The 25,845-nt window shown below is 40.6% G+C and overlaps 2 protein-coding genes across 2 annotated transcripts; one reads left to right on the top strand and one right to left on the bottom strand.

Moving 5' to 3' along the window:
* The first annotated feature begins 1,084 nt into the window (after positions 1 to 1,084).
* On the top strand, positions 1,085 to 11,854 carry LOC119652677 (zinc finger and BTB domain-containing protein 41-like). The gene is made up of 3 exons (XM_038056951.1): positions 1,085 to 1,564; positions 9,214 to 10,732; positions 10,798 to 11,854. The coding sequence occupies exons 1-3, from the start codon at positions 1,391 to 1,393 to the stop codon at positions 11,733 to 11,735; spliced, it is 2,631 nt and encodes an 876-aa protein (XP_037912879.1). The 5' UTR covers positions 1,085 to 1,390; the 3' UTR covers positions 11,736 to 11,854.
* Positions 11,844 to 25,557, bottom strand: LOC119652684 (zinc finger protein OZF-like). Its single transcript, XM_038056960.1, has 5 exons — positions 24,865 to 25,557; positions 18,271 to 18,899; positions 18,096 to 18,206; positions 12,513 to 12,602; positions 11,844 to 12,456 (listed from the first exon to the last, which is right to left on the bottom strand). Exons 1-5 carry the CDS (start codon positions 24,997 to 24,999, stop codon positions 11,910 to 11,912), a joined length of 1,512 nt encoding a protein of 503 aa, XP_037912888.1. The 5' UTR covers positions 25,000 to 25,557; the 3' UTR covers positions 11,844 to 11,909.
* Between the last annotated feature and the right edge of the window lie 288 nt (positions 25,558 to 25,845).

The following is a 25,845-nucleotide window of genomic DNA, read 5'->3' on the forward strand; positions in this document are numbered from 1 at the left end:
TTATTTGTTTATTTATATTTATTTATTTTATTTAGTTAATTTATTTATTATAATTTTATTTAGACGGAGTTTGGAAAAGGCTGGAAAAAATATTGCAATTGTAATATTAATAATTAGATAAATTACTATGAGAATAATATCTACTACCATTAAGAACGCTGACACCACTTCTTATGGGAAACAGTGGAGGAACGGAAAGCCTAACTAACGCGAGGTCCGTAGAAACAATTATTGAATGACATAAAGGCAAACCATCTTAAAACTATCTTGAAACCTGTGTTATGTATGGGTGGCAACAGCGTCTGCGTCTTAAGTAGGTCCAAGGAGAAAGGTGTGAAATTGAGGGAGCGTGATCGAGATGAGACCACCTAAAATGTTTTTTCTTGAGAAATAATGTCGCTTTTTATGAAGGCTGAGCAAAAATTGAAATTGAAATCGCGATTGGAGCATTCTTGAAGAAAGTTGTAAGGTTTTGTCCTCTTTTGCTAAAGCTTAAGATTAAAATCTCAAGAAATATTGCATAGGTTTATGATATAATATTTACGATACCTTATTAAACACTTAGTAGTGGCGTTTTCCCAAATCAATGTTCTAAGATTATCAAACATGTTAAAGAATCTAGATCGTCCCCTCACTAAAATGTACCTTTCCCACCACACTTCTCCACTCGATAGAGCGGCTAGAAAAACCTAAATGCATTTTGGCGGTAAGCATGTGGAAAGTCTCCAATTGTGAAATTGCTTTGTGGATGGTAAATCAAGGAAATATTTTTCGGTTTGCTTTTTTGGTAAAATTGATTTTTTTTTATTTCGTTATTTTAAACAGCGATTGAATTGAGGGCTCTTATATAAGATTAAAATTCGATTTCTAGTTAGTAAAAAGAAGTTTTGTAAATAAAGCTCATTTTCCATTACTAAGAATGAATGTTTGGATAAAAAATGTGGAACTCTTTTATTTGCTTATCGATTTACTCATATTTAACATTACATTTTCTCTAAAATTCTGTTAAAATTAAATTTTTCCGAAGCAACAAAAGCGACATCTATTGTCGGTTCGAGTGTGGACTCTCCAGATGAGCGCCATCGCGCACCCACTTCGCAATGCGATGCTTTTAGTTTCCATTCGTAAATTTCACTGGCTGAACGAGCCAGCAAAGAGATCCACCATTTTGTCTCGTCGTGAATCGCGCGATTTGCCTCTGATTTTTCGCTTCCTCCGAGTGTCTTGAATTGTCAAGAGTGTGGAAGGACGTGTTTCTGCGAGTTATTGTTTTTATCCGGAAAAGTGTTGAGTTCTTCGGGTTTGAAGACGATTAGGAGTTAGGAGCATTCAGTGTATGCAGTTGTGCTCGGTACGCGAGTGATTTACGCCCTTTGCTTCAAAGCCAGAAATGGGCTCTTCACCACAATCGCAGGACGACCTGGCGGTTGTGCTTAAGAACAAGCGCATTTGCCGCTTTTGCTTGAGCCAAAAGGAGCCGTTGACCAACATTTATTCGAAGGAGAACCGGGTGAACAGCACAGCGCCGTTGCCCTTGCAAATCATGTCTTGCGTCTCCATCGAGGTATGTATTGTAGATTTTACCCACTGGTATGTAGTCAATACAATGAATGTGCGCTCCCGAGCCTGGATTATGTGCATAAACTGAGACTCCTGTAACGCAATGTGTGTAGTATTCTGCAGCGAACCTAATATCTTGCTGGGCCTAGCCTGAATATCAAGTGAGAAATCCTGACAAGGTCCTGCACCGATCAATCGCCGCGGTTATAGTTTTTCTTGCTGGAACGTTTTACTGGTTAAGTGCGGATAATTCTTCAGTAAATAATGTAGCTGCAGCATTCATAATCAAAATCCAGGATGATCTCTGGAGAGAGCAAATGTCAAATTGAATGTTTTCAAGTTTGGCGCCAGCAGCGTCCGCTCCTGCTCTTCGTTTGTGTACCTGATACATCTGTGCATCTTGGAATGGAAATTGGCCGAGATCCAAAGTCAGGCGAAAAGTGAGGAGCGGTGTTTTCGAAACTTGACGAACGGCCGGGAAGTGGGACAATCCAACAGCTCTTTCCAATGACTACAACCAGTTTCTAGTCGGGGAAAGTAAAGTGCTAAAATTTCACGAAGAATTACAGTTCAGGCGCAAGTTGTTAGAACATGCACATAGCTGAAAATTTCTCGCAAGCCACATTTCTGTGCATTGGATTGAAGGAGAATGGATTGTATTTCGTTAAAGGTGAAATTGTTCCGTTGGGAGACTTTATTCGCGGCATCGTTGCTTTTCGACAAGTGCCGTGGATAACTTGCAATACATTCGTTGTGATAAGCTCGTCGAATGAGTTAATTTTTTCCAGAAGTTTTATCTTCTGCAATTGGGTTCAAGTGACGGTTAGCTTTGTCCAATTATTGCAAGACGAAATTGGCAATGGCAATTCATATAAAAGTACATACAAAAGTAAATATCCACAATTCGAGACCAGATGAAGAAACAATGCTTTTAACTGATAAATTCTTTATTTGAGTTTTGGAGTATCCGTTAATTCATTATAGCTAACATAAATGTCATATTAGTATAGGGTGAAATTTAAAATGTGTTTTCTCGAAGCAAAATTTTCCTAGTTGGCCCAGATGGGTTATAAGATCATAACACGAACAAGTTTTAAGCGATTGACCTGAAACAGTAGGCGCTCGAAATAACGAATACCCGAAATAGCGAACAGTTTCAAATAACGAACAACGGTACTACAAACAGCAAGCAACCATCATCATCATCAGCGGCGCAACAACCGGTATCTATCCTAGGCTTGCCTTGATAAGGAACCCCAGACACCCCGGTTTTGCGCCGAGGTCCACAAATTCGATATCCTTCGAAGCGGTCTGGCTCGCTCTTATATGATTTCCCGGGCTGGATCATCTTCATCCATACGGATTAAGTGACCCGCCCATCGCAACTTGTTGAGCCGGATTTTATTTATGTTACCACCCATAGATTTCGTCGGTATGAAGGCTACCGAATCGTCCATTTTTCTCTCGAACGTGGCCAACAGTTCACAACTTTTCTTGCTAAGAACCCAAGTCTCCGAGGAATACATGAGGACTGGCAAGATCATCTTGTACAGTAAGAGCTTTGACTCTATGGTGAGGTGTTTCGAGCTGAAATAGGCTCCGCTGGCTGCCTACAACCGTGCGCGAATTTCATCGTAGTAGCTGTTATCGGTTGTGACTTCCTAGATAGGAGAAATTATCAACGCTCTCAAAGATGTAGTTTTCTATCTTTATTCTTCTCGTTTGACCAGTGTAATGCAGTTGAATTTCCAGCGTCGCTCCTGTTAGGAGTGAGATCGAACCACTTGGATAGGTGGGAGGGACTTTAATCTGTAGAAACGACAGGATGTTGGGCGCCACGAAAAAAATAGAATCGGTGATTGAGTAACGTTATGTGATAAAGTTTTGTGTTAAACTGAAAAAGTCTCTTTCGGAGACTAACAAAATGATTCTTGAGCCAGCAACCAGCAAAGCAAAAAATGTGACTCGTTTTGAACAATTGTTAGACTCTATCCGTCGATTAAGTATCAAGGTGACTGGCAATGAACTGAATTTCTCGTTTACTATTGTGTTTCGCAATGTTACTGAAAATTTAAGAATGAAGAAAGTGTGCGACAAGTTCGTGTGCAAGGTGTTGTCAGACGACCAAAAGACCCTACGAGCGGAAATTTGAAGTGAACTTTTGTAACGCATTGAACTTGAACCTATTTTTTGGACAACGTCATCATTGGTGATATAACCCTGGGTTTTTCAATACGACCCAGAGGCGGAACGACAAAGCTCTGACCACTCCCCCAAGCAAGACTGTGCAAATCAAACGTGAAAACAATGCACATTGTCTTTTTCAACACTGTTGAAGCGTGGCCCATAAGAATTTTGTTCCTAAACACTGACCGTCGATTACTTAGAAAGGAAATGTTGTCAGTTGTCAATTTTACAATCTTGAAAAGCTGTTCTTCAAACAAAAAATACATCTTTTTTTCAAAGAGAGTGCATATTTCACTATGTAAAACGTTGTTATAGTAGAACAGAATAAAACTCGCATATTTACCCTCGTTTTTCTTATATTCATTTTACAACATCTCCCACAAAATAATGGTTCGGATTAACGAATAAGTTCGAAATAGCGAGCAAGCTCTGTTTTTTTGTGTTCGTTATTTCGAGCGCCCACAGTACTTACATTTTGCATGGAAGAACATAGGATTTTTGCCATGCATTACAGAGTTGTTTTTTTACGATTTATAGAAATCCATTGATAAAGTAAATATACATGTTCTTAATTTAATAAAAAATATACTAATACTTGAAAAAATCGTGCTCGAATTTGAAGAAAAATAGAAATAATGGCAATTTTCGCAAATATGAAGCGAAATTCGGTTACAATTTATTGCCAAAATATCGAGATGTGATCGATAGTTTTGAAAATGTTGAGTTTCTGGTAAGTAAATAGGGCTACGATTTTTAGTAATTGTTTGAAAAGTTTTGTTTGGTAGTAAATTAATTAACTTTCGAGGCGTCTTTATGTAAAAATTGAACCGCCCTTGCAACTTTGTTGTTTTTAAGTCCGTTGCTGCTGTCGACCATTTGCGTAAACAGCTCTTGCTAAAATGCCCCAAACATTTTTGATTGGATTATGTGAACGTCTGACTTTCAAGTCTAAAAATAGTATTGAACGAGGCGGCACTTGTTTTTGAGTTTTTGCAATATCTTGCTGAAATATGAATTGTAGGCCGTTATTTATCTTTTGAATAGGTAATTAGAACATCGTTCAGAATCTCAATAAATCTTTCTGCTTTTATTTGATATAAAACGCAATTATAGTTTTCCGCAATAAGCATATACTTGTCATATCATGATCGACACACCTCCGAAGTTGCGGCTCACTCTTGAGGGGTTATTTGCACGGAGATCCTGCCAAGAGCAGCTACGTCTGTTGGGTCCGTCTAGACTATTTTTCTCGTATTTGAAATATTGACACACCATTTCACGTAATCCAATCTGAAAGTTTTCTGAGAAGATGTAGGCTGGGTTGTTTTCCGTTTGATCCACGCTTGAAATTTATTGCACTGTATGCTTTCTAGTTAAGTTTAAATTTTGACACAATTTGTGTTGGGCCTAACCTATTTTTAGTGATTTTTGAAAATGTTGGTTTGTCGGCGGCGTATCGTAATGTTTCTTTAAGATACAGTAATTTGCTCGAACTACTGAAAATATTCTAAAAACATGTGCTGTCTCACTTTATAAATTCACCGTTAGCCTCTACTTTTACAAGTATGAGCAATTCCTAAGTTTCATGAGTGAGATTTCCACACCAATTTGCAAGCTAATAAACTCAATTTCTGAATAACTCGTGCTCAGGACGGATTGGGGCACATAGTCTGCCAAGAACTGAGTATCCATGCAGATATGGCATCGCATCCATTCTCGGGAATTTACGATTCGATGGTACTTTCATGTTTCATTCATCATCATCAAAGTTGGTGGAAAATGACCCAAAGATCGCCCGAAATGTCAAACAATAACACTGGTCTAGAAAGTTCAAACTTTCACACTTCTGTCACACGGAAACGCGTACCCGTAATATATTATGAGTATATTAATAAATAAATAAATGGAGGCGACCAGTTACACCAAGTGGTTCATCAACTTGTGCTCAAGGTATGGGACAGCGAATCAATGCCTGACGATTGGCAGCGAGGCATAATCTGTCTCATACATAAAAAGGGAGATATCACACAGTGCAGCAATTATAGAGGTATCACGTTGCTGAGTACCATCTATAAGATATTCTCCACTATCTTGCTAGGCCGGATAGCCCCATACGCCCAGAACATCATTGGCCCATACCAAAGAGGCTTCACTCCAGGCAAATCAGCAACAGATCAGATTTTCTCTCTGCGGCAGGCGATGGAAAAACTGTTGGAATATGGACAACAGTTGCACCATCTGTTCATCGACTTTAAAGCCGCCTATGATAGCATAGCCAGGGTAAAACTGTACACGGCCATGAGGGAATTCGGTATCCCGACGAAATTAATAAGACTGACTAGGCTGACCCTGACCAATGTGCGAGGCCAGATAAAAGCAGCAGGATCACTCTCAAGACCATTCGACATCAACAACGGTCTACGACAAGGGGATGCGCTATCATGCGTCCTCTTTAACCTGGCCCTCGAGAAGGTGATCCGTGATGCTGAGGTGAATGCAAGAGGTACGATCCTCTTCAAGTCCACCCAACTACTGGCCTATGCTGACGATATCGACATCATGGGAAGAACCACCCGAGACGTTCAAACTGCCTTCATCCAGATCGAGCAGGCGGCGCGAGATCTTGGGCTGCACATCAATGAAGGCAAGACAAAATACATGGTGGCAACGTCAGCACCGAAGACGAATCAACCAACAACATCAAACCGCACTGGTCAAACACAAACACGAACAAGAATAAGGATAGGGGAATACAACTTTGAAACCGTTGACAATTTCTCCTATCCAGGGTCGAAAATCACAACCGATAATAACTACGATGATGAAATCCGCGCACGGTTGTTGTCAGCCAACAGAGCCTACTTCAGCTTACAAAGACTGTTCCGCTCGAAACGTCTCACCATAGGGTCAAAGCTCTTACTGTACAAGACTATGATCTTGCCAGTCCTCATGTGTTCCTCGGAAACTTGGGTTCTTAGCAAGAAAAATTGCGAACTCTTGGCCGCGTTCGAGAGAAGAATCCTCCGAAGAATTTTTGGCCCCCTACATGAGGATGGACGATTCCGTAGCCTACACAATGACGAAATCTATGAGCGATACCATGACCGTCCGGTTGTGGATAAAATCCGGCTCAATAGGTTACGGTGGGCGGGTCACTTAATCCGTATGGATGAAGATGATCCCACCCGGAAAGTCTATAAGGGCAATATCTATGGTAGGAAAAGAAGACGAGGCAGACCCTGCCTAAGATGGAGCGATGGCGTGGGCCAGGACGCCAGACAGCTTTTAGGGATATCGAATTGGTGGACCTCGGCGCAAAACCGGGATGTCTGGAGTTCCTTATTAAGGCGGGCCTAGACCGGATACCGGTTGTTGCGCCGTTGATGATGATGATATTAATAAACAAAAAATTAATAGGTCGGATTTATTTGTTAAATCAAAATATATATTCCCATGAAAAGTATAAAAATAGCCTAGTTTGAGTTCTGTATGCAAGGGTTATTCTGTTTCTACTCTCATATTCCCGAATAAAATGACGATATTTTGTGTAAATAATCTTTATTCCACGCGGAAAAGCAATAACTTCAAAATCTCTACAAATTTTCCAACTGTATTCACTGTATTTATTTTTTCGAGTCCCTGTTTTTTTCTTTGATGGCACGATAGTTGAGAAGTTTGTTTTCGTTATACTGGAACACTGCTTTCAGAAGGAAAAGGGAAGGATCCTCCCTAGCACAATTTTTTCGAGGGGCGCGAAATTCAGGTTGGCCGCATCATTTTCACCCTGAGCCTGAGGTTTTCTCCATACGACCTTGCCCTTGATATAAGCAATTTAGCACTAAATTCAGACTTCTAGAGTAGTTATAGGGCGTCTCTGCCTCCGTTGCTCTGTTGAGAATCGGTATCGCTTGTTCTTCAGAACAGTCTAGTAATCACTATGGATGACGCGTACGTGAAGCGCTTTGAGACAGCGCTCAGAGGAACAGGTATATAGATATACACCCAATGTAGGTAAGGCAATGTATGTCGTATAAACATTGTCAAAACGTTTATCACCTTGTGAATGACGGTTCAGTAGGGAAAGTGACCAAGAGAGACGAAAAATCCATCGTGATCGTGTTTTGCATATTTGACGAACTTGGTCGCGAATACTCTAAAAGCAAAAAAGTTCTTATTGACATCTTCTATATTTTTGACTCTGTTGTCCATTCCTGCTTTTCTCCAAACTACGGTGATAAGCTTTTCATGGCCTGTCTCTCCTCGTTTAAGTGTTACTTGTGTATATTTAGCCGAGTGTCTTAACAAGGTAATGAATGGCTCCTTTTTTCCTCATTAGAAGTTGACAATCTACATTATACAGGCGACTCAAAAAGTTTTTTCGTTTGTCGATTCACGTAGTGATCGAAACAACAATGAAATGTTGATGCCCTCCGTTTCACGAGTAGGTTTCTACGGTTCGGATTCGTGTCCAGAGAATAAAAAGCCATCAAGACTTTCACAAATGCACGAGTCAGGTTCGGTGTTGACCTCACAGCGAGTGTATTTTAATATTTTTGTAAAATGAGCGGTTTATCAAATATTGATGCGGTTCAGCTGATATTTGTTGTGCAATCTACACCGGTGCGGTGGGATAAAACCAGTTAAAAATCCAAGGATAGATTTGAAACGCAGGAAACGCGGAAAGATGTTTGTATCGAAATTTTCACCAACCTTGACTTTTATAGAGAAACAGCTACTACTTGACTTCTTTCCATGATACACAATTCACTACCCGACTAAGCCTGCGTTTTAGAAGAAATCACAAAATCGAATACAAACTATGTGAAAGGATTTCATTCATTGTCGGTTGCAACCGAATGGAACTGTATACGAGTGAAACGAGCCTTGCATTTAGTACTGAATGTAATCAAATGTTATTCTTCCTCGATGTTCAGTTGCTATCTCAACGGCCACCCTAAATGCACGTTGAAAAGCTTCGGGCCTTTTACAAAGGAAAGACAATCTAGAATCCTTAACTGAGCCACTAAGCTTTCGGTTTATTTGTTATTACTTTGTAAAATTAAACATCAAACAATCCAGCACAACTTTTTCTGTTATATCTGTGAATGTTGTGGTCTTGAAACTTCCATTTTCGTTAGAAGGGATTAAATGATTCGGGATTAGGAATTGACTTTTCGTCGCCTAAGGCTACCTTGTGCTTGGTCACGCTCCCAAACTGGAAAATCAGTCTGGAGTGAAATTATTTCTTGGTTTGAAATAAACGCTACCACATTTATTCGCTCGTAAATAAAGCACGGTCCAACAGGAGGTAATATCAGTGCCAATCCTCGGTATTTATTGTGCCGGATATTGGCTCCTTATCCTGTCATAAAACAAATTCCCTTTCTTTTTATAGCATTTTTATCATCTGTTTTCGAATTTACATTCAAAGTTCAATTGAATAAACAACAATTTTTGTATTTACAGGTATTTACTAACGATGGTATGCCCAGTACTATCTGCGATGCTTGCCGATTAACAATGGAATATTGTTATGGAGTTAAACAGATGTGTAAAAAAGCTGATACCAACTTAAGACAATTTCCGTTGACTGGGAAATGGCCAGAACCTTTACAACCTCCCAAACAGCCCGATCTAGTGAAGAAAGCAGAAGAACCAAAGAAACAAGTGATTTTGAATTCAATCCCTGTAGTTAAAATTGAAGAACCAGAATCATTGGCCACAACCTCGAAGCAAAGTAATCCTGTGAGCCAAATAAAAAGTACGACCAGGACACCTGTCAAACCGAAGATTCTCAACAGGGACTCAGTAAAAATTTTAAACAAAAATGTGAATCTTACTCCGGAACCAGTGTTGAGTAGTCCAATTATCACGCGAAATGAATCAGGACAAGTGGAAATTGTGACCGAAATTCTGGATAATTCAACCACTCGTGTTGAAGAGCCAGACCCTGTACTGACTGCTGAGCCTGTGGAAACCAACGTATTTCCTTGTCCCAATTGTGAGCGATCTTTTCCACTTAGGCAATTGCTTGATATTCACATGGTTAATCACAGCCGCCAAAGGAGTTTCGCCTGTGAAGCTTGTGACAAACGATTCTTTAGCAAGTATGATTTAGGCAAGCATATGCTGATTCACACAGGGGAAAAACCATATCAATGCGTCGTTTGCCATAAAGCTTTTACAAGGTCAACTCTCCTCCACCGTCACGAGAAGATCCACACTGATCAACCGAAATTCTTGTGTGTGTTCTGTGAGAAGCCTTTTCTATCGAAAGATGAACTTGAAAAACACACTGAACGTCATAGAAAGAACCGACCGTTCCCATGCAAAGTTTGTGGGAAAAGTTTCGCCTTCAAACAGGGATTGGAGCGACATGAAACTATCCATGCGAAGGAGCAACCGTTCCCATGTCAATATTGCAGTCAGAGTTTTTCAACGCCCAGTAAGCTATCACGTCACCTAACAGCGCATGCAGGCGAACGTCCATTCCCCTGTAAACTCTGCCCAAAATCTTATCTGCTTAGCCACCATTTGACAAGGCATCTGCGATCACATACTCAGGGCAGTGGCTCCTACAAGTGCTACGATTGCGAGCGTACATTTGTGTCGCGTGATGATTTAATTTATCATTCAGCCGTTCATGCCACCCAAAATTTAATGTGTCCACTATGCAAAGACCAGTTCGAGTCGTTGGATCAAGTGACAGAACATATTAAGCAACATGCTGAGGGAGAACAGTACGCCTGTGAGTTTTGCGATCTTATTTTCCTGACGGCAGAAAGGTTGCAAAGTCATTCGGAAGAAAGGCATGTAGATGACATGGCGGCCTACGAAGAGCATGATAAGCGCAATGAGAAAAGAATGGATAGTTACAGCATGGCGGATGATGGTCAACAAGGTGATGAAGTAATCCAGGAGTTTATTATTGAAGAATATCACGAAGGAGATGAAGTTATTAAGGAAGAAAAGGATATACATATAGGTAACTATCACGCCAGTCTTAATTACTACCGCATTAATAAGCAAATATTTTTTCTCTCCCTACAGAAGAGCAAATGGAAGAGAAACCGATAATTCTTAACAAACAAGTGGCTGTTGGACGACGATCCAAAGACAACATTTCTCCCCAAAAGCACAGTCCAATGAAAACGAGCGATGAACAGGAAGGTGGTGACCACATGGAAATTGAAGCTTTGGAACAAAAAGATACCGATGACGAACTCGGCGAAGAAGAGCAGGATGACAGCGATGAAGATTACCAGCCGCCGGTGAAAACAATGAAAGTTTTAAGAAATATTAGCCCGCGCACCAAAGCAATTGCAGAAAAGCCACGGCAAACTGCGAAGGAATCGGGCGAAACGTCCCTTTTTAAAGTTCCAAAAGAGAAGAAGCAGCTAGTCCAGCAGACGCTTATCTCTGTTCTTGAGCAATTACCAAAGTCAGTGACTGTAATGAAGAAGGAAAAACCTACTGTTACCCCTACAAAGGAAAAAAGAGCAACTCCAAGCAACGAAGTGCGCATTCTTAACGAGAAAATCATTCGGAAAGCTGACCAAAATACATCTACGAAAACAATAAAACTGACCGACATAAAGCTGCCGGTGAAAGTAATTGAGGGGAAATCCAGCTCTTTATCGCCAAAAGAAAACATCCCAATGAAAAGTAAGCCATCTCCGACTGCAGGGCCATCCAGATCAATTTCCTCCACGAGGGTTGAAACTAAACCTGTCACCAAACAAGCTGGTTCGACACCACAATCGAAGGCCTCACCAGAGCAGACAGGTCAGAAGAAATTACTTGAGATGATGATTGACAATCGCAAGGTTAAGGTCCACAAAATTGTGATGACGAAAGCTGAAGTGGCAGCCATGGCAAAAGAAGGTAAAATTGAAATGAAGGGAGGCACCATGATCTTAAAGCAAAATGGGAAGTCGCTGGCGGGGAAAGTCGTGTCGAAACCATCAGGAGCCGGAGGATCGAAGTAATTAGTTTCATTAATTAATCGGGCTTCGAAAAAGTCCTGGGCTTTTTTTATTTCAGTTGAATACCGATATGTGCTACACTTTAAGTTAATTGTACAATAAATTGTATGAATCCCGTTTAATCGCTTCTTTTATTAAAAAGGAACATTGACTGCAATTAGGCGCTTTCAATAAGTTTCACTGTAGACTTTCGAGATCTGACTTGTTGGACATAGTCTTTTGAAGCGCTTTGTATTCGACGGGGTGCCTACTTTTGCGGTGTGCGAAGAAGTTGGAGCTCGAGGAAAAAGTTTTTGGACAATACGTGCAACGGTATAGCACTTCACCTGTATGACGTGCCATGTGTTCAGTCAGCTCTGGCTTTCTCCGAAATTGTTTTGCACACATGTTGCACCCATACTGGCTAGTTTTCATGTGGACGTATCGAACGTGAGCGGATAGCGAGCTTTTCGAAGAACATTTTCTACTACATATTTCGCATGTATGATCGCGGGTGTCCCGATGCCGATTTTCGTGAGTTCGTAAAGTTTGAATGTTTTTGTACCATTGACCACATGCATTGCACTGTACTCTGGCACTTGGTTCAGCGTCGTTGGAATGTTGTCTCATATGTGATGTTAGGCTTCCTTGGTTCGAAAATGATTTTGCACAAATTTCACAGAAAAATTTCTTCTCTTTTGAATGTGTCAACTTGTGTTTGATTAGGACAAATTTCAAAGCGAAGCTGTAAAATGGAAACGGTCAATATTAAGTCCGAAGAGTAGACAAACATATACTTACACTTTTCCGCATTCATCACAAATAAATTTCTTTTCGTCGTCATTCAAATGGGTTGCTTCGTGATTAGTTAATTGAGATTTCAATACAAATCTGAAAATAATGAAAATAAATCATCAGATATCTTCGTCTGAGGTCTGGAGATATCCGATTAATTTATACGAATTCAGAATGGAAGTCATATTTAGAAGCGCAGAGCAACAAAATATTATTGATATAACTTTCGAGAAACATTCCATCTATGTTGTTTTCTAATTGTGATTCAGGTTTATAAGAATCATTTACGGCAAAGTATCCTCCAAGTCGACGGACAAATACTGCCACCACCAAGTATTGGAGAAACAGTCCATGCAATTCATCGGCTTAAAAATCATAAGCCGTCAGGAGCCGATCGAATTACAGCCGAATTAGTGAAATATTAAGGCGACCAGTTACACTTATGCTCAAGGTATGGGACAGCGAATCAATGCTTGACGATTGGCAACGAGGCATTATCTGTCTCATACATAAAAAAGGAAGATATCACACAGTGCAGCAATTACAGAGGTATCATGTTGCTGAGTACTATCTATAAGTTCTTCTCCTCTACCTTGCTAGGCCGGATAGCCCCATACGCCGAGTCGAAAATCACAACCGATAACAACTACGATGATGAAATCCGCGCACGGTTGGTGTCAGCCAACAGAGCCTATTTCAGCTTACAAAGACTGTTCCGCTCGAAACGTCTCACCATAGGGTCAAAGCTCTTACTGTACAAGACTATGATCTTGCCAGTCCTCATGTATTACTCGGAAACTTGGGTTCTTAGCAAGAAAAATTGCGAACTTTTGGCCGCGTTCGAGAGAAGAATCGTCCGAAGAATTTTTGGCCCCCTACATGAGGATGGACGATTCCGTAGCCTACACAATGACGAAATCTATGAGAGATACCATGACCATCCGGTTGTGGATAAAATCTGGCTCAATAGGTTACGGTGGGCGGGTCACTTAATAGGTATGGATGAGGATGATCCCACCCGGAAAGTCTATAAGGGCAATATCTATGATAGAAAAAGGAGACGAGACAGACTCTGCCTAAGATGGACCGATGGCGTAGGTCAAGACGCCAGACAGCTTTTAGGGATATCGAATTGGTGGACCTCGGCGCAAAACCGGGATGTCTGGAGTTAAAGAACTTAAGGTAGGCCTAGACCGGATACCGGTTGTTGCGCCGTTGATGATGATGATTCTCCAAGTCTGTTCAGAAATTCTCACAAATGTAGCCTTTGTTCCGTTCGGCAGTAGAGTCAGCCCGTTTGTTCGCGTTTGTCATATCACTCAGTGGCAAATTTGCTCCAGGAGCAGTCAAGAGGTTTCTAAATCCTGTCTAGTGTTGTATCGGGCCATCGCTTTTTTGACATCCGTTTCTCGTTTTTCATCGACATGAATGTTCAGATTAATCTTAGCGAATGAAATTAGGTGTTTTCCTTACAACTTCTCGACGATAAGTGCTACGTTATCTCAGCAGTGGACGTTGAATCTGACAAACTTAATAATGCTGCGGTAGATTTCATCTACTCTAGATGAACTAGCTGCAAAGTTGCAGCGTCATTTCCTCCAGAACAGGTCCCTGTCAATGACAGGATCCTCCGGGGTTCATTGGGTTGATCAAGGTCTGTTTTATTGAGATATGCTAGGTAAACGTCATCTACATAAAACAATGTAGGATACATCGTATCAAATCTCGCGTGTGAAAAATGTAGTGAAAAAATTCATTGAAATTTTGTGGATTACAATTTAAGCAAAACTTTAGTGGTTTGCTGCTACATTTCATAAGCAGAAAATCTCCCTTCCTGAGCTTTTTGTAAGTAGCGCCAAAGTAAGTTATAATTTTTGCATTTTTACATGCTAGTACCCACAACTATTACTTTTGTTACTCAATTTTTTATCAAACTAATGCAGCGGGGCCACGGTGCTAAGCCCGTTTGAGAAAGAAGGAGGGGTTGGTCGCTATTTATATATGTTAGCTATGTAAAATCTAAGCATCTGAGGAGCACTACCTACTTACCTAATAAACCTTTAATGAAGACATTGCGAAAGAGAAAAATACTGGAGCCGTTAAGAGATGCTTTGTCTGTGGCATCGAAAAATATGGAACACTCAATCTCTCATTAATATCCAAACAAATGAAAGAAGGACTAAGAGGGGAGAGCTACCGCAAAAACCTAAAAAGTTATCGAAATTGACCGTGAAAGTTCCCCCGCAAACACTGAATTTCCACTGAAATATCCTATGGGCATGCAATGCATGGGACCGCACCGGAACTAAAAAACAAACGGGCAATATCGCACGAATGAAATGAAAATAAAAAAATGCCGGCTCGACCACAGACATGTAGCCATAAATTTCAGGACCCGAATGGCGCGATCGAGAGGAAACGGATTAAAAATCCTCAATCGACGCTTCCGCGCCAGATCTTTAGAAGGCGCGGCTTTTAGGGTTCCCTCCCTTCCTTGGCATCTTCAGGCCATAAAAATGGAATATGCCTCCTATTTGGAGTGAATCCGGCAGGAGTTAGGGAGGAGAAGAGAGAGTCTAAAAATTAAAGATTTAGTGTTTCATTTTACCTATTTCACCGCATTCAAAAATAATAAACTTCAACCCAAAACCTAAGAAATTATAGTAAAAGCAAGGCGGAATGCCGGAAGCTGGACGCTTCAGATGTAAATGTTTTGTATTCATCTTGTGTGAGAAATTTGCTATGCATATTTTCCATTTTCCACATAGGTAAAACTTCAATATATTCCTTGATATATCCAACTCGTCGTTCATATGAGATCACTTTATATGATGATGACGTCATACACGCGTTACATTACAATAAATTCACGGAGAATAAAATGAAAGGGTACTTTTTTTCGGAATTTTTCAAAACCGATCTTATTTTTGATACTGAGTGAAACATAGAGGAGTCAGGTTCCAAATGTGTGCGTGCAAAAGTGAAACAAATTTCGTTCTAAAAACTGAAAAATCAGTAAAAATCAAAAGAGTGCATCAGATATATGAGATATAGGCCTCCAAATACATCCCATTCCGATATTTGTTCGAAGTTAGATAAAGTTAATAGTGAAATATTAATATACTTTAGAAGTCCAATCCAATTGATATCAGTGTAATAATAATCGTTGACGCAACAATCCATATTGGATCAGGGCCTTGAAATGTGTTAGAGCATTTCATTCAAGACCGTAACGGTACACTACAGAATTACAGTACACTACAGGATTACAATACCCTACAGGAGGCAATGCGGTCAGCATTGCGCTCGTACGAGATTATTACCCTGGTTTGACTGAGGTACTTATTCGCAGCTGAGTCGACTGGCATCCAACGTCAAACCCCGATACAAATCCCACTGCCGCCAGTGAGATTTGAACCGCGACTTTTCGTACGGCGGCCTTGTGCTCTAACCACTCAACAATCCGAAGACATGGACATATCAGTATAAACGATAATATGAGACATATTTCTGGAGAGTTTGAACACAATCTAACTGTTATTAACAGAGTCATGGAAGGTCAAAGTTTTGTATTTCATTTGGATTTATTGCACTCTAAGACGTGTGCGATGTCGTCATCATGAAGAGTGAACAGATACGGCCAGCGCATGGAAACATTTTAGTTTTCCTTTTTAAGATTTTGTGTAAAACATAACCTTATTAAAATCGATTCTCATAAGCGGCTAAAACGATCCGAACGAAATTTCGTGGACATATGGGAACTTGAAATCCCACGCATACAACGAGTGACATAATTTTACGTGCTAATAATAATGAACTCTTATAGTGAAGCGTATGAGGTTGGCTATTGCTATGCTTTCCATATGAAATTATTTCTGTGAGTCGCTTTTTAAAAAGTAGAAAGCAATTAAATTTTTAACTATTATATGTACACACGGAATTGACATCCACTCATCGTTCCTCATATAGGGAAACACAAAACCTTTTATACCTGAAAGCGGGAAATATTCAGATGCATGCAATTTAGATAGCTATGTGCAGATTTATGCACGCATCAGTATGCAATAATTGACAAGAAAAGCACAGTATTTATGTCTTCAATAAGTACATACATCTGGAAGTTAAAATATACGTAGGAGTCGAGCTTCTTATATTCCCACTTGCTTTTAACGTAGATTCGTTGATATTACTTTAGCAAAAATAGTTCTTAGTATAACGTGGCATCTCGCTTCTTCAAACCTATCTGGCGATGGCTAGCTCCACAACTATGGTGTTAACATTGAGTTTTCTGTTGGTAGGACACAATTTACGGGGTTTACCAGTGAACTGGAAAGCTTGATAACGAACCGTGAAGCAGATTTCAGCTCACCGCTGATTCAATTCTTCAAATGCAAATATTAACGCCGGTAAGAGATCGAGTTAGAGCGAGTACGCTTACTGCGATCCAACGCACTTTATTTCGTACATAATTGTCGATAAGGAATTCAGTTAATTGCAATTGCTCTGCGTCAAAAGCCACCGCAACTGTTTGTTTGGAATTCCTTAACAACTGGGTAAATCGTTTGACTTAAAATTCGCCATCTTAAATTTTCAATGACGTCACGTAAACTTCGCTAGTGCCAAAGGACAAGGAAAATATTTCCAACACAGAAATCCCGCAACATAAGTTGTTTTCAATGCAGCATTTCCATACATAAACTCTTTGCAAGTTATAAATAAAAAAAAATACTTTAGTTGGGTGGTGTTTAGGTGTCCGGATAGCTCAGTGGTTAGAGCGCAAGGCTGTCGTACGGAAGGTCGCGCTTCAAATCTCACTGGTGGCAGTGGAATTTGTATCGTGATTTGACGTCGGACACCAGTCGACTCAGCTGTGAATCTCGGGCGAGCGCAATGCTGACCACATTGCCTCCTAGTGTACCGTTACGGTCTTGAATGAAGTGCTCTAACACACTTCAAGGCCTTGGATTGTTGCGCCAACGATTATTATTATTATTACTTTAGTTGATTTTCATTTTCCTAAAAACGAGTTTTCATGCTGAAGTATATACAATCCTAAAAGTAGCAACCTGGATGATTGACAAGCGATGCGATTGAAGGGTAGACGCATGACAGCGATCATCAACCTGCATTGGTGGCTTTGAACACGATCTGTTTCCTTTAGTGTGAACAATTGTTTACGACTACTTCTATGGGCATTATTGGCAAAGCCAATTACAAATTAGGCGTGGCGTCAACAGGAATCGTTGGTACGATGATTCTTAATTTAGAGGTCCAACATAAAGTGAACAACGAAATGGGTATTAAATAGGCAAATTTATATTTTAAGAGACAAGATTAATTGATTTAAAGGTAAATGCCAACCGATATATTAATTAATCTAAAAGGGCAGAACTCAGATTTTAAGACAAGAGAAGGGACTAATACGAGTCAGAGGCAAATTGAGTATTTTTGCTCCTCCCCAAGTTCAACAATAAATATTGTTGCTGAAAAGAATCGTGGAATCTCGTCCGTACAAGTACTTTTGATGATACACAAACAAAAGATTTAAATCGGCAGCATGGTTTCCATGAGAAGGCCATGTTAACTTACCTTTGCTGGCATTTTTCACACTCGAACGGCCATTCTTCTGCTGGTAAATGTTGTTTCATATGTATTCGGAGTAAAACTCGACTTTTACTATTATGACCACAAGCTGGACACCTACAGAATAATGTTCAGATCGATATAAATGCTCATACAAATAAAATAGTTACTCTGTACTCACTTAAAGGCATTTGGATTGGTGTGTATAGTTATATGATCCATCGCTCGATCCTTTCTATAAATTTTTTTTCCGCAACATACAATATAGCCTCTCGTGTTATGCTCCTTGTTGTAGTGCAATTGCATGTCTTTGAAAGTATCAAAGGAAGGCTGTTTGGGACCACATATTGCACATTTCATCTCAATGAACTCTTTGATTTTAGCGTCACCCTTTGCTTTTGACACACGTTTTCTCAGGTGTTCTGGCAATTCGATTTTCTGCTCATTCCGTCGTCTACTCACATTACTTGACTCAGTGTCTGATGAGAAATGGGGAGAAATCGTCAGTGATCGTGGCTCGATAGTTTCTTCGCTTAGTTGATTTGATTCCAAGGGTGGCTTGTCAAATGAATCGAATATTATTTCCTCTGATTTGTTGACATCTTGGTAAATTGAATCTGAATATTTCGAAAGATCATCCTCGACATCATATTCTTGCTCGGCATCGTGTTCTCCATCTTGAGGACTTCTTTGTACAGCGAGAAAATATTCATTGTTTCTTTGGACTTGTTGATAGTAAGAGAAGAAATTGCAAACATTCAGGAAGCACTTTTGGCAAACTATCTCACACTCGTTCGATGTATCAGACATCTGAAAGGCAAGAAGTTTAAATGGCATATACATTGAAAGAATATTATCTAAATGCTTGACTAATTGCGCCTTTTACATCCTATAGTCTAAACTTGATTTACAGTATGTTCATTAAGAATGCGTACGCCATTATTTCCTCATTTATAAACATACAGTTCAGACAATCAGCATTCAAATCCGTTAGTATAAAAGCAAGGGCGCATTTGCATTTTAGTCCGTATTAAATTTAAAAATAGTTAATGGTTTAAAAAGAATGAGTACCAAATACTAGAACCGTTTCGAAGGGCTATTTCTCGTCTGGTATAAAAGGGAAACCCAGTTAGACACCTAAAACCTTCGAAGACATTTTTAGCAAAATGGGTTAGTAGGTTTGAAAGTTATGGCAATGTCGAGGATCTACCTGGAAAGAGGGTAAAATGGAAGTATCACTAAAGCACAGGATAATGCTAACATCGCTTGTTCACGAACTCTCCAACAATATCCTTGAGCGAAGCAAAGAATTACGGAAAAAGAACATTAAAGTGCTATTAAACATCATCAAACACCGATTCGACAATCACGTGTTTTTCACAAGAATTTAACGAGAAAACCTGGACTGTTAGCGAACCACATCGAATAACATGTAAGACGGGCCCGCGAGAATATCGAGCGAGTTTGGAGCTATATAATAATATTCCACTTTTACGATTAACAGTTGCTGGGAGTGAGCTTATGAGTTGTTTAAATATTCAGCAAATGCCCACATTTACGGATGCCTCCTTCAGCAACGAATCGGTTCTTTTCATATTTTCACAAGAAATCGTGTCGCAGTGTATGGTAAAAATATACCAGAAAATATTGTTGAGGTCTGCCCTGGATCCGAATGAATGGATTCTGCAAGGAGATAACGATCCCAAATATCGTACCCGATGACAATGACATCAGTTGCACCATCATTCGACTTCAAAGTCGCCTATGAGAGCATGGCCAGGGTAAAACTGTACACGGCCATGAGAGAATTCGGTATCCTGACAAAATTGATAAGACTGACCCTGACCAATGTGCGAGGCCAGATAAAAGTAGCAGGATCACTCTCAAAACCATTTGACACCAACAACGGTCAACGACAAGGGGATGGCCTATCATGCATCTTCATCAACCTGGCTCTGGAGAAAGTGATCCGTGATGCTGAGGTAAATGCGAGGGGTACGATCCTCTTTAAGTCCACCCAACTACTGGCCTATGCTGACGATATCGACATCATGGAAAGAACGACCCGAGATGTACAAACTGCCTTCATCCAGATCGAGCAGGCAGCGCGAGATCTCGTCGTCGAACGTCAGCACCGAAAACCAACAATCCAATTGAATCAGGGTCTTGAAATGTCTTAGAGCACTTCATTGAAGACCATAACGGTACACTACAGGGTAGCGTGTAGTATGCAATGTAGACGGCATTGCGCTCGCCGGAGATTATTAACCTTGACCTAGGTACTCACTTACAGCTGAGTCGACTGGTATTCATACATGTAAAAAGGAGGTATCAATTTTTTTTACCAAATATAGTCATGTGGGGTTTCAAATGAAAGGTCTCAATCAGTACTTTTCAACGCCGGTCTTAGTTTTGACATTCGTTGGAAATGTGTAGAGTGCGAGTGATTGAAATTGATCTTTTCTTTAACGGACCCATTCTTAGAAACTACCCAACCGAAAAATCTGAAAAAAATCAAGAGGCCGTCACTATATGGTGCCTAGGCTCCGAAATACCCTCCATACCGATATCTGTTCAAATAAAATTAATAAGAATATATTACTATAATTTTTAGTAATTGGCTGCAAAACCCTACTTAAGTTCAGCCTAGCACCAAGAAATGCAGGCTGTGATGTAGAGCATGATCTTATCAAGTTGCAGTGCACTATTACTAACAAAGTTATAATATGTCAAATTGTCGCTTCTTGGCAAATTCAAGACTTTGAATGTCAATATCGCTTGAACTAGGATATTTTCACGATGTCTTACATACACAAAACCTTTCATATCTGAAGCGTCCACCTTCCGGTTTCCAGACTTGTTTTCTTTAAGATGAGCACAACTCTCTGTATTATTATTTATTCAGTTCTTAAAAAAACTTCCCAAAAGCCTTCACACGGAATGCCCTTCTTAAACAACAAATTTATCTCCGCAGAAGATTTAAATGCCAGGTATATTCACTGAGGATCAAGATTAGGGCCCTAAGTCACAAAAATTATATGAGACAATTTTAGGCCGTAAACTTATCATCAGTTCAGCTAACGTATAAGCCAACTGATAGCAACAAAACATCAGAACACTTATACTCATCGCGCCGTCTTTCCCTCTTATCTTTCATCAAATTTCATTAATTCTGGAACATCGAGGGAAATGTCATGTCTATGTGGCGCGGCAGGATCTGCAGCATTCGAAATTTATTTCGGATGTTGCGGACGCGGACGGGTAGATGGCGCTGAACTCAGAAACTGTGTTTTGTATCGCGATCGCCGGTTATTTATTTCTTGCATTACTTCCAATATCAAGCACTGACTCTCACGGCGCTGTGTTCGTTAGAATGCAATTCAGGGCTGCCACAAAACTCTCCATTCACTCGTTTTCAGAACGCACCAGGGGAGTGGAGAACCAGCGGTAAAAAAATGCCGTTGGTTGGGACAGTAAGGACCGCATGGAAATAAGTCGGTCTCTTCTGTATCCAACCGCGGCTCTGAACACTTCGGCTCGCTCAGATTTGAATGCAGTTTTAGTACGACTACGCCACTACAATAGCAATTAACAAAGTGTTTAATCCATAAAGTAAAATTCAAAAATAAAATTGGATAAATACTTAATCTACGTTCAACAGCACATACAATCAAATCAAGCAACTAGATCCCGCCGCTAAAGCTACATCAAAAGTTGCAAACGAGTCTATTTATCGCAACTTGTATAGTTCTGCGTGATAAAAGACGAACACTAGAGAATGGCAACTTAATTGAACTCAACTTTTTCTTTAGCCGTTGTCCCGTTCACAAGCGAGGCTTATTGTGATTGGTTGCGCCATTTTATTTTATCAAAGGCCTAATCTGGCTGCATCCTGCGCGACGCCTTTAAATCATCATCCAAGTTAAATCAACTCAACGAAACCATGGAACACCTCAAATCGTCTGCCCTAGAAGTAGTCATTTTAAAAAAAAATTTAACTTTGGATGTAAGCCCAAAACGAGGAGCCCATGGGCCAGAACAGTGAAAGGGAGTTTTTCTCCAATTGGTTTGGTCCGCCATCAAGTGAGTGGCGGATTCAGGGCTCCCTCAATACCAACCAAGAAATAGTGATCCTTTCTACTAAGATGAGAAGTTGGTGCTTCGGTGAGGGAGTGATTCCCTGTGAGTCGGGAGTGACAGAATTTATCCAATGTATTCCCTGCTTGTCGTAAAAGGCGACTAAAAGGAACAGAGATTTGTGGGCTAGCAACCTGCAATTCTCGAAATTAGTTCTGTTTTGTAAACGGCTACCACGTCTCGGAAGCGGACTGATTTTTAGGCCACGATTTTTTACTTTCGTCGATGGTTTATGACTGGATTTTGGAAAGTGAACGCTTTTCGACGACAATAATGAGGCTTGTTTGATCCATCAAGAATTTCTGCGATACAAGCTGGGCATCGTGAGCTTAATCGAGGTAAGATGCTGAGACTCTGGAAAGCACACGTCTACTTCCCGTGACATGCGGGTTGATGGTTGCCGCATCTTCTAGGTGGGTCCTCTTGTTCTGGGAACCGGTATCAGACAGAATACTAATTGTAAGATTCCCGCCCAGCATGAGGAACATCTCAATAGTGCAGTGTTACGCATCAACGAAGACTTCCGAAGCAGAAGAAAAGGACGCTTCCTACGAACAACTCAACGCAGCCTTTCTAAAGAGGCATCATGATGGGGTCTGATAACATTTTGTTCAAATAAAAGCTCAACAGAAAAGTTAGGAATTATGTTATGGATGTTCGTTAAAAATGAGGAGTTGACTCGAGCGAGACCATCACTTGATGGTCGCTTGCCTTCACTAACTTATTCGTCCGCAATTTCTTTCAGAGTTTCGATCCTCCAAGCTAAACCCCATTCGCGTACGGGCCCCGGCGGTCGTTCGACAGTGGGAAATCTGTTGATTGAACAACAGAACAACTTAGCCGAGAATGTTAATGAGCACTGTTTCGTCACCAAAAGTGCTCTTCTCTCTGATGCAAATGAAGTTGTTGACCATGTCCCGAAGAGGTGCAATGAGTTCTGAGTGCCGGGACATGGAAGTGGATTGAGAAACGTAGGTAACTGAAGGTTTTTATTACCGCGTCGGGTGAGGGCGAACGTGATTCGCTTGAACATTTAGGAAAATCAAGCGTAGTGTGTGCCGTGAAGAGTTTATTATTGCACTAGTCAGGAAAGCAGACCCTGCCAAAAAAATAACCATCTCGGTACTTTATACCGCATCATGAAAGAATCTGCAGGTGCTCAAGTCGTTGAAAATGATGAAATGGTTAGTCCCCGTAACATGCAGATATGGGCTGCTCATCCAAATAGAAGAGAAATCACCTCAGTCATCCAAGCACCCAAGCGAGGCAAGGCCGCTGGGCTTGGCGGTTTGCCCGCGGAGCTGTTCATCGCAGCTTCGGCTATCTCTGCAGAACTGCTTCTCCCACTCATCTGTATATCCTGGGAATATTAAATCTTTCCTAGTGCGTGAAAGAAGGGGTTAGTTGTCAAAATTCCGAAGTAGGAAACCCGTCCTGAGTACGGCACTTGGAAGAGTATTTGCGTGCTTCCTGTCGCCGCGAAGATAATAGCTAAAATTATCTTCTAAAACATTAAAGAACACCATGAAATCTCAATCGACAGAGAGCTGGCTGGTTTCCGTTCTGGATCCTTCTGCATTTATCACATCAACACTTTTCGGATATTTTGAAGCAGTGTGCGGAATTCAGATCTCTGCTAGACCTGCTCTTTATCTGCTAAGAGAAAGCTTCCGACCGTGCCAACAAGGAGTAAAGCGACATCTGATGGCCCAACATACCAGGTCTTACATCAAGCTAAAATTTCTGAGAAATTTTAAATTCAAAGCGGAGCACAGGAAGTTTGAATTTTGTCGCGGGTATTATTCCTTTTTGCTATCGGTCACCTTCTCCACAGTGTCTTCTCTGGAAATGGTGATGGACTTATTGAACAATGAAATGTTTCCTCAAACACCTCGGCTACGCTGATGACATTTGTCTACATCTCATCGGGTCATGGACCTTGGCCAAATGGCTGCGGATTTGGAAGGAGAGGCAAGCAAAGTCGGATTGAAGATAAACACCAACAAAAACAGGGGCTCAGTCTGAATGATCAATACACAGTGCCTATCTGCATTAACGGGCAGCATATTGGGGGTACCGATCAATTTGCCTATCCCGATAGCGTTGTTTCTGGCGATGGTAACATCGAGCTTGATGTTACCCGACACATAAATAGTGTTATATTCGCATTCGCTGTTTTATTTAAAATTTGGAAATGCAGATATTTTGAAATCAATATCATGTTGAGGTTGTCCCACGCTAATGTTCTCTCTGTGCTGTTATATGACGCCTGTCTCCGCTGTGTCCTCGGTGTACGGGACGTCTTGACTAGAGGGCGGAAGTGGATGGATCAAACTTTAGGAAAGGGAGACGAATGCACTGCTGGGCATGTAATGAAACCCACCTTCCCAGAGCGGCGTAGAACAGTAGAGGAATGTACGTTTCTTAGGAATACATGAACAGGGTCAAAGCGAATCTTATCTAATTGAGAACGACGACGTGTAAGCGTGGGGGACGCGCTATGCTTCGTATAGGAGATATTGGCCACCATATGCGTATATAAATTTTACAACCATTCCGAGGTGTACATATATTTTCTAAAATCCACATGTAATTCCTTCTTGGAATTTTTAATCGAATAATAAAGAGGGCCACTTACCTCTATATGAAGTAGCGTGCTGACTTTCTCAGCAAATACAATGCCATCATCACAGGCTAGGGACGCATCAATGCATGGTCCGCCAGATTCAAGGCAGAGTCGACAATCGATCTCAGATCTTAGCTCTTGGTTCATTCTACTCAACGTAAATTGTCAATTCACTATTGAATCTCCGCTCACTTATTACTACAACCACATTAAAATGAAGTTTTGGCTGCAGACGAGGCCATACAACAATGTTTTGCGAATCAATATTGACGATAATTCAAGGAATTCTAAATAAATCAATCCGAAAGTTTGGGAGCGCTTCTTATGTCACTTATGTTTACAGTCTTCTTCTTAAGAGGATACGCATAAACAGTGGTGTCGCACGAAACAGCATCAGTCGCTCATTCGCAGGGAAGCTATGAATTGGTTGCGGAAATAGAAATTGAAAAGCAACAAAGGCCACATTCTAGTCTTGATTCCATAAAAATGACTATAACGAAATTGCCTTTGGATGAAAAAAGGAGTACAGAGTTTAAGGGAAGATTACAGAATCTAGCCGGTATCACAATAAGCTCTGGCGAACACCCTTTTGGCAATACATAACCAACAACTGGATGAATAGTGAGTTTTCTGGCTAAAAAACAAAAAACTTATCAGTGGAGGGTAAAGAATGTGCTCTTTTATATGATACGCCAACACCCCACTCAAAAGTGACCCTAAAGGCTCAGTGGGAAGTTCTAAAGTGCCAATTACTACTACTTTTGACAACCATCGCCTTCTACGCACTGGGGAATATCTCAGATTCCCAGGATTTATCCATGCAGTAGAAAGTTGAGTTAGGCTATGACTGCTGTTACTAACTAAAGTAAATAATAGCTTCATCTCATTTTCTGTATTTTGAAACCACCTTATTGGTGTGATTTTCTATTGGAGCTGAGTTTAGATGAGAAAGCAGAAAGAATGTATCAAACCAAATCCAATAGTTAGCATCAG

Source organism: Hermetia illucens, chromosome 1 (assembly GCF_905115235.1).
Source record: "Hermetia illucens chromosome 1, iHerIll2.2.curated.20191125, whole genome shotgun sequence".
Taxonomy (NCBI): Eukaryota; Metazoa; Arthropoda; class Insecta; order Diptera; family Stratiomyidae; genus Hermetia; species Hermetia illucens.

Excerpts from the sequence above, each read along its gene's own strand:
- LOC119652684 (XM_038056960.1), bottom strand. The coding sequence starts at position 24,999 with ATGAACCAAGAGCTAAGATCTGAGATCGATTGTCGACTCTGCCTTGAA. Across the intron at positions 18,207-18,270 it reads ACCAATCCAAATGCCTTTAA|GTGTCCAGCTTGTGGTCATA; the intron begins GTGAGTACAGAG and ends ATTATTCTGTAG. Across the intron at positions 12,603-18,095 it reads TGTGAAAAATGCCAGCAAAG|ATTTGTATTGAAATCTCAAT; the intron begins GTAAGTTAACAT and ends CATTATTTTCAG.
- LOC119652677 (XM_038056951.1), top strand. The coding sequence starts at position 1,391 with ATGGGCTCTTCACCACAATCGCAGGACGACCTGGCGGTTGTGCTTAAG. Across the intron at positions 1,565-9,213 it reads TGTCTTGCGTCTCCATCGAG|GTATTTACTAACGATGGTAT; the intron begins GTATGTATTGTA and ends TTGTATTTACAG. Across the intron at positions 10,733-10,797 it reads AGAAAAGGATATACATATAG|AAGAGCAAATGGAAGAGAAA; the intron begins GTAACTATCACG and ends CTCTCCCTACAG.